The sequence below is a fragment of the Haliotis rufescens genome, unplaced genomic scaffold, assembly GCF_023055435.1.
Source record: "Haliotis rufescens isolate VD_foot unplaced genomic scaffold, xgHalRufe1.0.p SCAF_19, whole genome shotgun sequence".
NCBI classification, from domain to species: Eukaryota; Metazoa; Mollusca; class Gastropoda; order Lepetellida; family Haliotidae; genus Haliotis; species Haliotis rufescens.
The window spans coordinates 14,781,649-14,795,655 of record NW_025963879.1 but is presented as its reverse complement, the minus strand read 5'-3'; the positions used below and the strand labels follow the sequence as shown (position 1 = coordinate 14,795,655).

The 14,007-nt window shown below is 42.1% G+C and overlaps 1 protein-coding gene and 1 long non-coding RNA gene across 3 annotated transcripts; one reads left to right on the top strand and one right to left on the bottom strand.

The window, feature by feature from the left end:
• Positions 1 to 1,029: 1,029 nt before the first annotated feature.
• On the top strand, positions 1,030 to 3,478 carry LOC125381658. The gene is made up of 2 exons (XR_007221949.1): positions 1,030 to 1,311; positions 2,355 to 3,478. It is a non-coding gene; the product is annotated as an uncharacterized LOC125381658 (long non-coding RNA).
• Positions 3,479 to 3,589: 111 nt separating this feature from the next.
• Positions 3,590 to 12,028, bottom strand: LOC124148269 (cell wall protein DAN4-like). Of its 2 annotated transcripts, XM_046519272.2 has the most exons (6): positions 11,351 to 12,021; positions 10,058 to 10,202; positions 9,383 to 9,712; positions 6,769 to 7,098; positions 5,901 to 6,047; positions 3,590 to 5,133 (listed from the first exon to the last, which is right to left on the bottom strand). In XM_046519272.2, the coding sequence occupies exons 1-6, from the start codon at positions 11,537 to 11,539 to the stop codon at positions 4,979 to 4,981; spliced, it is 1,296 nt and encodes a 431-aa protein (XP_046375228.2). In that variant the 5' UTR covers positions 11,540 to 12,021; the 3' UTR covers positions 3,590 to 4,978. The 2 variants fall into 2 exon arrangements, with proteins under 2 accessions (XP_046375228.2, XP_046375229.2); XM_046519273.2 differs by lacking the exon at positions 6,769 to 7,098 and having other exon boundaries at positions 11,351 to 12,028.
• Positions 12,029 to 14,007: the final 1,979 nt, after the last annotated feature.

The window sequence follows — 14,007 nt, the reverse complement described above, 5'->3', positions numbered from 1 at the left end:
CAACGAATCCTGATGTCCGAGGTTATACTTTGAACTGTGTAGCTAAACCAGGAAGTTGGATATGCTGAGTCAGTCTACTTTTGTTATGGAAATGAGCGTTACTGGAGCATACGTATAGGATTGCAACCACGACAGGCAACCAGGCTACGCCTTTGTCACTGAAACTGACCACACCCACACATAACCACACGACCACCACCACAACCGCACCGCACCGCACACCACCGCACACCACCGCACACCACCGCACACCACCACCCCCTTACCACACACACACCCTCCCCCCTTGGAGGTTATAGTGTGTGTTGCTGTTGGCTATATGTTGTAGGTGTTGTTCAAATTCAGAACATATGTTTACTGTTTACTACGAATGAATAATAACAACATTTAAGTTATGATATTTCGAACGTAGTAACTTGCTTAAAGAGACACCACATGCGTTACATGTGCTTCAGTGTGGGGTAGGACCGAATCCCTTGAAACTCTCAGGAGCTGAGCTGTTGGAACACGATCACTCATCCAAGGATTTTCCTTGACCAATGTTGCCTAACTTCGCCTGATTTGTGACCTGTGCGCTGTGCAAGACTCCCAGCTGATTATTTCAAAAAGGCTGGAGTCTCTGTAACAATGAACCAACTGAGTTGATTGCCGTAATGGAGGACTGCTGTGTGGCGTTAGGCAACAAACAAACGCTCACCTTTTCATGCAAATTGTGTGAGTGGCGAGTGCTACCAGTAAGGCATGCTTACCCTTGGCAACACTGATTTTCAGTGACTCAGTCATATAACGTCAACCGCTGTTTTGCCTTTTATTCCCCATGGAATCTGTATCGATTCTCTGGCGTTTAGGATCTATCGCAGAGTATGTGAAGTTTTATCTATTTCATTTCATAAGTCAATAATATTTGCACAGCCGTCACTTTATTGGGTAAAATCCTACTTTCCTAACTTTGAGATAATACAAGGATACAACATATGTAAGAGTGTGTGCGTTCGTGTATGTTTTTTAAATGATTTTTTGAACGTATCTCCTTTTCAGAGTTTCAGATGGCGACCTCACAGAAGCTCTCCAGTGTCATATGCACCGAGGTGTTTGACAATCCTTGTACACTTGACTGCAATCACACTTTCTGTCGGAAATGAGTCACCAACTACATCAAAACCAGACCGGAAGCCTCCAGTGCCAAGTCTCTCTGCAGCAAGATGACGAGAGTGTCTGACCCTTAGAGACCAGTGGAGGGGTGGGTGGATGACGTCAAGCCAAGCTTTGTCATCCATAGACTCTTCGACTCGCTTGGTCCGGGATCTAAAGGTAAACATTTCCAACAGAATACACGCTTTGCTTCGTCACAGGAAAATACAAAACTGGTGTATGGACTTTGAAATGTTTAGATGAGTAACCGAAGTAACCTTCACTCACGAACCAGTGCAATGATTTATTCAAGTGGCATTTCAGAAATTATTTTCTTCTTTCAATGCAAATTTTTGGTACAGATAAAGTGTGACAAGATTATGATAGGAGATGAAGAGTGACAAGATTATGATAGAAGATGAAGTGTGATAAAGTGATGATAGGAGATAAAGCATGACAACATGGGGATAGGAGATAAAGCGTGATAAATTGATGATGGGAGATAAAGCATGACAACATGGGGATAGGAGATGAAGCGTGATAAATAGATGATGGGAGATGAAGTGTGACAAAGTGATCATGGGAGATGAAGTGTGATAAAGTGATGATAGGACATAAAGCGTGACAAAGTGGGGATGGGAGGTGGAGTGTGTTAAAGTGATGATAGGAGATGAAGTGTGACAAAGTGATGATGGGAGATGGACTGTGATAAAGTGATGATGGGAGATGTAGTGTGATTAAGTAATGATGGGAGGTGGAGTGTGATAAAGTGATGATGGAAGGTGAAATATGACAAAGTGATTATAGGAGATGAAGCGTGATAAAGTGATGAAGTGTGACAAATTTATGATGGGAGGTGAAGTGTGATAAAGTGATGATGGGAGATGAAGCTTGACAAAGTTGTCCTAAATATGACATCGTTACTTTTGACCACTTTCTAAAAGGCATTGTTTATTCATAGCTTTCGGCAGTGGAGACCGTGCCAGTTTACACTTATCATAGGGTTACGCAAGGTATGTGATCTTTGTGCAAGCCTCGGTGGAGAGTTGGTTAGAATTATGACTTTGAGGCACCTAATCATCAACACACACTCTGAGTGAGGGCACAAATCCCGAATGGGGTTCTAACAAACAAAGGTACGAGAATTGTACTTTACTGAGTACTATTATCCCACAATATAACATTTGTTACATTCAACAGACGGTGTTATTTTTCCACTTCAGGAGCAAGGATGCTGGGGTTGATCCGCTGGATCTGGTGACTGTGGTTTTGCTAAATGTGATCAGAATTTTGCGGATTTTGGAGTCTTTTTTTGTGGCTGATCTGTGGTGTTCTGTGATGCGGACGTCGACGGGTCTAAATCTTTCTGATTTCAGAATTTACATCAGTGCCATTTACTTTATCTTCATGTTCACTGGTAGAAGACCTTTGTGTCATCACGCCTTGTTGGTGTTTATTACACAGTGAAAACGTGGGTAGTCTCGTGAAGAAATGAGTAGGCTTCAGATATATAGCCTCGATCTTTAATGGCTTAAATCACTTCACAAGTTCTAGTTGACAAACCCTATAGTGCAGATAGTACCTATATACTATGCACAATTACCTAAATAAGAAAGGGTTACACCTAAACTGTTTATAAAGACACTTTGTCGCGACCCTAGATGACTGAACTGACAATCGTAGGTGGTGTACCGTTGACATTCACACAACACTGATCTTACCCTGGATCTCAGTATAAAAGAGAAATGGACTATTCGAGACGTTTATTGCATTAGTTTTTACATAAGTTCTTCATAAGGTTCTTCAATAGATACAGTCGTAATAGCACATGATAAAGTGGACATATTGGAATCACAATACCATCCCAAGGAACAACCTTCAATGAAGTGATTCAAAGACACACACATATTTGTATATACAACAAAGAATGAAAAAAATAATGTTTGAATTAAAATATTAAAAACAATTTTTATTACAGACACCACCTATTTTATTAATACTTTACTGCACAAAACATACCATTCCTCATAAAACACAAGGTTGACTAAACATAAACACTGACACAATCGCATGTTATGTGTAAGTAATTGAAAGAAAATAAATCATAGTTAATATGAAAAACTTCAAACACATGAAGAAAAAACATAGAACACACAAGCTTTCCATTGGTAGACACATAGTACATGAGTGTATGAACTTAGATCAGAATATTAAACGAACTATGTAACCAGAAAAATAATGCAAATGTGTGACTACATGTGTCTTTTTAATATTTTATTTTACAATACTGGATAGGTTGATGTAAAATAAGTATTCTCGTTGTGAGTGTAGTATGAATTGAATGCCATTATCTAAAGCAAAATTGGTAATTCTGGTATAATAGAATGGCAATGCTGGTAGGTCAATATAACACCCAGTTCGCAATCTGATGTTTTATTACCAGCATAGTGGTGCGAAGTAATACCAGTGTTATGACTGTTTGACAGTTTGTTTGAATGTGAACACAGATATATGTATTCATAGACATAAATCACGAAAAGCGGTCGGGAAAATACAATGTTAATGCTAACATGGTAAAATATCAATAATTCTCATAATTCGATTGGTACATGTTATCGTTTCCTTTCACATCAGCAGAATTGCGTCCCTTGGGCACGACAGAAACCTATGACTGTTGGTTCGAATCCAGGTTCGCCCGGATTATGTTTCTAGGTTTGTCAGCACCATACCCGTGCTCGTGGGTTTCACCGAAGTGGTAAACGTCTGAGACCTGCATCACTTCGGGCTTTCCTCCCAAATAAACGACACGTCGTGATATAACTGGAATACTGTTAAAGCGGCTCTGTTAAACCCAACTCACTCACTCCTTTCACATTACAATAAATGAGAGGCAAATCTTGTCCGTACATTATTTTTCAACTGCGAATAGAAGAACATCTACCAGCCATCATTTCATACAAGCACATCATGCAGTGACGGATAAAAATATCAGTAAAAGTCCTTCAATTGTAATGCATAATTTTCTGATGTTCAGCAATGCTTTGGTGATTACCGCGTGTATTATTCCTTCCCAAACTGCAAATACACATCACTGTAACAACAAACGTGTCACTGATCAACAAAGTGTAGTTTTTTTGTCATGTTCTGTGGCTTCACCGTATAACCTAAAGCACAAATGAGGAGGTAGGGAAGCTTCAATTGCATGTATGAATATAGTACTCTTATAGTCCCATACCTCAACCTGGTCGTACAATCATCGTGGCGCTCCAATTGTTTTATAAGAAGAAGTAAAACTCCCGGTCAATGAACAGTGTGCACATAACAATCATTCTCAGCTCCCTGGGGGTATACGACCCAAGCTGCCTGTAAAGAGGGGTTTGATTGTTAACAGCCACGTTGCCATCTCATCTTACCGGGTACCCATTCACTGCTGGGTAAACAGAGACACAGTTCGAACGAAGTCACTTGCCCTAAGAAACACCACATGTGTTACATGTCCTTCAGTGTTGGGCAGGACCGTGGACAAAACTCCCAGGAACCAAACTCCCCAAATATGTTTGTTTGTTGTTGCAATATTCCAGCTCCGAACATTCTGTTTACACGTTGGACATGGATGTCCTCTTTTGAGGCGAAATCAACTTGCATCAACATTTACATAAGATGGTGTTGATTACTGGATATTCCTGACATTAGTGTATAAAAGTCTTTAGTAGTAGCCCATAGTATGTAACAGCAAACTTTGCCACAGTAATATATTCACATCTTCTTTATATTCAAGAAGGTATTTTTAACCAAGAAAAGGAGTTTGGCATTCCCTCTACATGTACATATATGAACTGGTTCAGCATCAGGGAATATATGACGTCATGTCGTGTGTGTTGCACCGATCCCCATGACAGAAACACAGGAAGTGTCGACCAATTTTTCGACATGACAGGTCAGAGGGGGATTCTGGGAGCCACGTCGGAAAGTCCCTCCAGCAGCCTCTATAAACTGTGTTAGCTGAAAGGTAGATGACCATATATGGTGGCTATTGTAGTCGGGTGTGGTTTGTGAATCGGATATTTGAACAACATAACATCTTATTAGTTTTGATTTCAAAAGGAGACACTCGACATTTCGCGAAGATGAGGGCCCACTTGCACAAAGCGATCTTAGCGCTAAGATGATATTAACTGCCATACTTTAACATAGGCTTACGATAGCCTCAGCCTCAGCTCAAACAAAAAAGAAAATGTCAAAAACAAAAGCGGAAATGTCAAAAACTAAAATGAAAATACAGAAAAGTATTTCCACCGCGGTGGAAATACTTTTCTGTATTTTCATTTTAGTTTTTGACATTTTCGTTTCCCTTTTCAGCGATTCAGTATCTACTTTATACATGATTTATCACATATATGTATGACAAATCGTGTTAATTTGCAAAAGGTTACGTTAACAGTAAGTGAAATATCAAAATATTGAAAAACAGACTCCATGTCCTTTATTGGTCATCGTAGTGTTCGGTAAAAAGCGACGAAATTTCCTTAACACATTTCCATAACAAAATCTCGGATAACACTTAACAGTGTCTGTTTTTCAAACAAATTAATTTGTTTAGATTAATTTACATAGTCTACATCTCTGCGTAATTTGATAGTCAGAGGTAGACCCAGTGCCGCGCAACCGCAATTCTCGCACAACGTTCCATTTTCAGAACTTATAAAAATGTGCGTCAGAAAAATAATTCGATTCGGCATCCAAGGTGTTAAAGTAAAACGTATACCTACCGTCGTCGTATCTGACATCGGAGTAGCAGGCGGTACCACATGGACAGGATATGACTTCATTGGGGTCATTTCCAGCCATGGTGCCGTACACTGGACACCGGGCATTTCTGGACGTACAGGAATGGCACTTCCTGGATGCAGAACACCCTACAATATATAGCATATAATACACTGAGTGAGTGAGTGAGAATGGTTTTACGCCGCCTTTAGCAATATTCCAGCAATATCAAGGCGGGGACACCAGAAATGGGCTTCACACATTGTACCCATGTCGGGCATCGGACCCGGGTCTTCGGCGTGACGAGCGAACGCTTTAACCACTAGCCTACCTGATAAGACATTGAAAATAAGTTAGATTCACATTAAGTTCATGATTATCATGCAAATATAAAAACAATAATGCATTTGTTTCTATGTGCATACAATTGACTGAAACTAGAGGTTCGTATAACTCATATGCATACTTGTCATGCACATCGTCCATTACCACCATTCCTGGTGTCCACCGCCGTGATATTGCTGGAATATTGCTAAAAGCGGCGTAAAATCAAAAACTCACTCACTCACTCAATTGTTCATAACCTGCACACCAGCCTCAAGCCTTGTTTCATCCAGTGTATTTTACTGTTTTATTCACAATGGAAACGCTAATAAAACTAGGATGTACTGGATTCTAAGACTATGGAAATGTTGACAATGAAAATTATTAATTTTACCTCAGTTTATTGAAAAATTAATTAAACTTAGAATCAAAAACGTTGTACAAAAGGCAAACTAACGTACACATGTATGCAAACTGTTGACAAGACCCTCGAACAGATACTATCTATGAATCCATCACAAGGCATGTAATTAATTATAAACTTACCGGGTGTAGTTGTGGTTATTTTAGATGTCGTTGTTGTGGTTGTTACCGTCGAGGTACTAGTAGACACTGTAGAAGGACGGTTAGTAGAAGTAGTGGTAGGCAGCGGTGTCGTAGTCGTCGATGAAGATGACGTAGCCGGAGGTGATGTTGTAGTGGTCGCTGGATACTTTTTTGTGATGTTCGGTGTCGCTGTACCTGATGTATAGGTTGTAGTTGTATTTTCTGTAGTGGGTGTAGTGGTTGTAGTTGCTGTAGGATTAGGGAATGCCGTCACATCCGTAGTCGCTCCGATTGTTGTTGATGCAAGTGTAGCTGTTCCTCCAATAGATTCTAGGGAAGGGAGATTTCATATATAAGCAAGGCTACTTGTCAGTGGGTGCCAAAATTGTCACAAGGTTTGCTTGAGCTGGACCTTGTGAAAACTAAACTTTCAATGCCAACAATAAAATATTGCTTTCCTAAATTCCACGATCCCTTGATCACGTTGGTCCCTATACAACCTGATGTTAGGCTGCGTGATAATGCCAACACAAGTGAACGAATGGGCGGCAAAAGAAAGTATAGGTCGAGTTCCATGATCACCATAACAAGAAGAGGTTTTGGTGTGAATTATAATATAATCTAGAGTGGGGTAACAAATGATTGATCAACCACAGTTTGAATGAAATTGTGCAATCACAGGTAATGTAAGCTCAAGGTAAACAATGGTGGGGTAAGAAATTTCATTTCTAAAGTTGTCTGAAATGTCAGCAAAAAGTTGTCAGACACACTACAAGTTCATTGTCGACACAGTTGCCTTCAATAGCGCGTATGACCTCCAGCTGCCTCAATGCATGCTGTGATACGCCGCCTCATCGATGACGTCAGTCTTCTGATGACGTGGACTGGAATCCGTTGCCACTCGTCTCTCAGGGCCTGCTGCAATTCTTGTCTGTTGACGGGAGGCTGATGGCGTGCTCTAATCTGTCTGTCAAGATGGTCCCACAGGTGTTAAATAGGATTCATATCGGGTGAGTGGGCAGGCCAGGGCAAAATGGCAACGTTCTGCTGGTTTATAAAGTTCCTAGTCAGTCTTGCAGTATGGGGCCTGGCATTGTCGTGTTGAAACAATGTCCCCTGCTGTTTGTTTTGTAAGAACGGAAGCACAACTGGATGCAACACTTGGTCTCTGTACTGCACAGCGTTCAGGTTTACCCCAGGCTGTATAATCAACAAATCAGTCTTCTGATCTCAACAAATACCGCCCCACACCATGACACCTCCGCCGCCGAATGGAAGGACCTCTCGAATACACGCCGGAGCCAAACGTTCCCCCTCTGAGTCGATAAACTCGCTCTCTGCCGTCATTTCGAAACAAGTTAAACCGACTTTCATTAGTAAACAGCACTCGACGCCAAGTTCTCACTTGCCAGAGTCGAACCTGCCCCGTCCATAGCAGTCTCAGGCGTCGATTTTGAGCAGTCAGTACCATTCCTCGGAAAGGACGATACGCTCGGATTCCAGCAGCACGAAGTCGTCGTAGTACTGTACGTTGGCTAATGGGATGTCCCAACGCTGTTGCTGCCGTCGCCGTCGCCGTTACGAATCTGTTTCGCAGGTAAATGAGCCGTATCTGACCGTCTTCCAGTGGTGTTGTCCCTCGGGGTCGTCCGATTCTAGGCCTGTCCTGTGTCCTCCCTGTCTGCCTGTACCGTTGAATCAGCCTGGCTACTCTCAATGGTGTACAACCAAACCTTCTGGCAATTTGGACCTGTGTTGCCCCCATTTCGGCCATACCGATGTCTCTCTCTCTCTGCTCCTGTGACAATCGTGGCATTTCCTTTGTGTGCTTTCATCACGTGTGGTTATACCCTGCAGACGAGCGCATTTATACAGCTAACATGCACGTGCAGTTTATGCCATAGGCAGGAAACCTGTTTCACCATGTTTTTGTCACCGCACGAGTGCCGTCAAAGGTGGCGCGTTCGGGTGAGGTGTTTTTTTGTTTACTGTTCCTGGGCAGTCATATTCCCAATACCCACTTTCCATTAGTTATCGCTGTTTTTAGGAAAATTACAAATTGCCGACCTATACTTTCTTTTGCCGCTTAGTTTAGATTTACATTAAGTTCATGATTATCATGCAAATATAAAAACAATTATGTATTTGTTTCTATGTACATACAATTGACTGAAACTAGAGGTTCGTATAACTCATATGCATACTAGTACTTGTCATGTACATTGTCCATTACGGCCATTTCTGGTGTCCACCGCCGTGATATTGCTGGAATATTGCTAAAAGCGGCGTAAAATCAAAAACTCACTCACTCACTCACTTGTCCATAACCTGCACACCAGCCTCAAGCCTTGTTTCATCCAGTGTATTTGACTGTTTTATTCACAATGGAAACGCTAATAAAACTAGGATGTACTGGATTCTAAGACAATGGAAATGTTGACAATGAAAATTATTAATTTTACCTCAGTTTATTGAAAAATCAATTAAACTTAGAATTAAAAACGTTATACAAAAGGCAAACTAACGTACACATGTATGCAAACTGTTGACAAGACCCTCGAACAGATACTATCTATGAATCTGTCACAAGGCATGTTATTAATTATAAACTTACCGGGTGTAGTTGTGGTTGTTTTAGATGTCGTTGTTGTGGTTGTTACCGTCGAGGTACTAGTAGTCACTGTAGAAGGACGGTTAGTAGAAGTAGTGGTAGGCAGCGGTGTCGTAGTCGTCGATGAAGATGACGTAGCCGGAGGTGATGTTGTAGTGGTCGCTGGATACTTTTTTGTGATGTTCGGAGTCGCTGTACCTGATGTATAGGTTGTAGTTGTATTTTCTGTAGTGGGTGTAGTGGTTGTAGTTGCTGTAGGATTAGGGAATGCCGTCACATCCGTAGTCGCTCCGATCGTTGTTGCTGCAAGTGCAGCTGTTCCTCCAATAGATTCTAGAGAAGGCAGATCTCATATATAAGCAAGGCTACTTGTCAATGGGTGCAACAATTGTCATAAGGTTTGCTTGAGCTGGACCTTGTGAAAACTAAACTTTCAATGCCAACAATTAAATATTGCTTTCCTAAATTCCACGATCCCTTGATCACGTTGGTCCCTATACAACCTGATGTTAGGCTGCGTGATAATGCCAACACAAGTGAACGAATGGTCGGCAAAAGAAAGTATAGATCGAGTGTGTGTGTGTGTGTGTGCGTGCGTGCGTGCGTGCGTGCGTGCGTGCGTGCGTTCGTGCGTTCGTGCGTGCGTTCGTGCGTGTGTGTGTGTTTTCAGTGACTTACTCTCATTGTTGGTGATAAGTACAGTTGTGGTGGCCGTCAACCCTGACAACAGAATCATCACCAGTATGGTCAATCCAACCACAAGACACCGCTGGCATGGACACCGTGTTGGTGATCGTCTATCTACATCTTGAGTTGGTGAAGTCTGGAAATTATCAAGGTCTTCTTAAAATTTCTCACACATGAAAACAAAGGAAACCCAACAAAATCAAAGTTACAACTGAACAGGAAACTACACTATCGCCATGATCAGCAATATTCTAGCTATATGACGGCGGTCAGTAAATGACAATCCAGTGATTGACATCATGAGTACCTGATCACCCGATCCTGTTAGTTGCCTCTTACGACTTTAATAGTCGCCTTTTTCGGCAAGCATTGATTGCTGGAGACCTAGTCTACACTAGCGAGTGAGTTAACGGGTTAACGTGAAAGGCTGTACACACTGTGTCCCTGTGGGGTATTGAACCCTGGTTTGGGGGAAATCGAACTGAAACGTAACCTACTGGACTAGCGACCCGTTACCGCCATGAAGCAGTGTCAAGCAGAGATGGTGAATCCAGGTGTTCACGAACGAACCGGCATGACGCTGTACTGTACTGATATCATTTACGTCTTGTCGCTTTTTAAGACAAGTAACATAAGACACGTTAAGACACCACACAAAGAATATACCTTGCACCATGACACATTTAATTCCTTTCTGAAATACTCTTTGTGTTGCCTATATGATTATCACAGTACAGTTTCACAAAAGGAAATTCATAGCATAAAAAGATTTAGAAAATATCTGCTGACAATGAGTTGGCGGTGCACATGTTTTGCAAATCCTGCTATCGACCAAAATCTACACGACAGTTTTACGAACCGGATTTCGATTTCGGTGCGCGATTTTGATTGGACTATGCATAAATTCAGCTAATTTAGTCCAGCCAAAATGTAACACCATAATACCAGCCTAGTTCGGCAAGGGTGGAAACTGGACTTGTATAGTCAGTTAACTCTCTTGCCTCGGGAAGATGGTAAATAATCGAGTCAATCCAGACAATCCAGTGATTGGCATCATGAGCATCGATCTACGCAATTGGGATCGATGACATGCATCGACCAAGTCAGTAGTAGTAGTAGTAGTAGTAGTAGTAGTAGTAGTAGTAGTAGTAGTAGTAGTAGTAGTAACAGAAATAGCAACCGCATCAGCAGAATACAGTGATGGTAGTAGCATCAGTAGAACAAGTGTTCCACCCACAGTAGCCCCAGCAGCAGCAATAGGAAAGACACAACAACGTGGCTTACCATATTATTTACATGAAGGTACGGCGCACTGCTCTGTGAGGATTGACTCGTCACTGACTCATCTCCAAAAGTGGACATACCACCATCCTGTCTAGCGTCGAACCCAGACCCGTTGATGACAACATCTGGCATGGCCGCACCAGTAGGACTAAGTGAGAAGCTGCTGATCCTCCCTGTATGGTGAGACATGTTTGTAGGGAATCCGTTGAAACGCTTTGATGTCCGAAGTTTTAGGACAAGAGTAGTTCATTCGTCATCACATCAAATAGCGCTGTTACATATACAAAATATGTCAGGTTATCCTAGGAATATTGATGTCCACATCCACACAACGATCACTGGTTTCACACAGAACTGCCCACCTTCACCGAACAGTCATTGCCATCGCGAATGTCATCAGCACTTCATTCCGTGATCTGAACGTAAAAATAGACACAGCGTATATCCAAGAATACGGGTGGGGAAAGATTCGCCAGTATAGAGCTTACATCATTTGGAAAACCCATGATATGGTCACTGGGCATTGGCTTTGTATTGACAATGTCTCTATGCAATTAGGCAACTAAAAAAAGTATTATGTTTCAAATCCCCGCTCGCGTCCTTTTTAATCCTCTTCGTCGATCTGTTTATATTGTCCGGATCTTTTACAAATGACAGGCAACTCTAACCTGCTTTCTCCAAAACAACTGTTCACACTGCACATGAAGCGCGAAACGACGCGTATCTATGATGAAAAGATTAAAGATGAAGCATATCTGTGTTACACCAAACGCAATACCCCGTGACATAGAATAGCTTACTCGAACCCGGAACATGACAAGACAAGAACCTTAAATACTTATATCGAGAGTACAAGGTCGGCGGATTCAAAGCAATGAACGAGAGCACGCCCTCTGTGTATTGTGTTTTTTTATCATCGGTGTGTCCTAGCATGGGTGTTACAGTTTAGCCAGTCACTTGTCTGTCGTGGCTGAGCTGGATGACACAATTCAACCAATATCCACTTAAGGTAAAGGTGTGTGTAGGACTAAGCTCAAGCTTAAGAATGCTCTTGTAGTCGCATGCCATGTACATGCCATGGTAAGATCTAGAACGAACTCTTTCAGATATTATTATTATTATATATTTATTATTATTTTCCGATTAAATTTTTTTTAAATGCAGCAAAGAGGGTTTGGGTGACCCTGGCACAGTCAGGCTGGTTAGGCTCATCATCAGCTCAGGGCCCTTGCCCCCTCTGCACGCAGCCCAGACAGCGAATGGGGACTTCTCCCAGGAAGCGCTGCCTAGTCAAACACGCCCAGAACTTTTCGGAGAATGTGAAGACTCCCCAACACTGCAGCCTTCTGCATTACCAAGATTGTCAGAAGGGCTGTTTTCCTGGTAGGAGCAACGGGTACTCTCCCAATGTCAGTCAACAGATTTGGAGGTACCAAACCTAAGGCACCGAGAACAATGGGGAGTCGGACAACTTGGTACTTGGGATGCAAGCGTGACATTTCGAAAGCGAGGTCTGCATATTTGCAATGTTTTTCCTCAATATTGTCAATCACATCACTGTCAAAAGGGACAGAAAATTCAAAGAAATAAATGATTTCATTGGATCTATCAAAAAGGACAAGATCAGGTTTGTTGGCCTGGATATGTCTGAGGCTGTATACGGGCCTATTCCAAAGGATTTTGTATTTATCATTTTCCATGACGCCCTCTACATACTCAGGGTCGTGCCATGGATGGACCTCTGTGTCAAAACCACAAGCATTGCGAAGACGGTAATAAAATGATCGAGCAACTCCAACATGTCGCTTAAGATTCTGTGTTTGTGCCAAAGCTGGGCATCCACTCACAATGTGTTGGACAGTCTCATTAAATTCATTGCATAATGTACATTTCATATTCACATTTTGATGCAAAATCACACATTGACGGTTTCGTGTGGGAAGTGACTGGTCCCGAGCAGCAAACAGAAAGCCTTCTGATTCACTTTTCAGGCCAGACGACTTCATCCGAGCGAAGGACTCTGCAGGATTGCTGATCTTCTCAACACACTGCACATAAACTCGATGCAGTGCTCGTGTAGAAAGCCTCTCCTTTAAAAACTGAGTCTGGGCCGATTTGACATGGCACGTCGCTCGGTTGACATTCATTTCTGTACCGTCCATTATGAAGAGCCTCCACATTAATCAAACCACGTCCACCCCTCATAATTGGTAAATATAAGTGATTGAGGGAAGAGCGAGGGTGGTGGGATCTATTGTCTGACATGATTCTTCGTGTGAGGGTGTCAATACCCTCAATTTCTTGTTTGGTCCGATCAACAACACCAAAAGAATACGAAAGGACGGGCGCAGCATACGTATTTGTGGCTTTGACTTTATTGCGAGCGTTCAGCTCTGAACTCTGGAGTTTGTCCCTAATCCTCATCCCTAAGTACGTATAGGCCTGAGCTTCTACAAGATGGTCAATAACTCCTCCTCCATGTAGACTGACTGATCCTCCCTCTTCTACCTTGCCACGTTTCAAATGAAGAATGTTGCATTTGTCAAGTCCAAAGGACATGCCGATATCATTAGAAAAGGACTCGACAAGCAGAATCTGTTTTTTTAGTGTAGATCCTCCATTGGCAATACGTTCAAGGTCATCCATGTAAAGGCGGC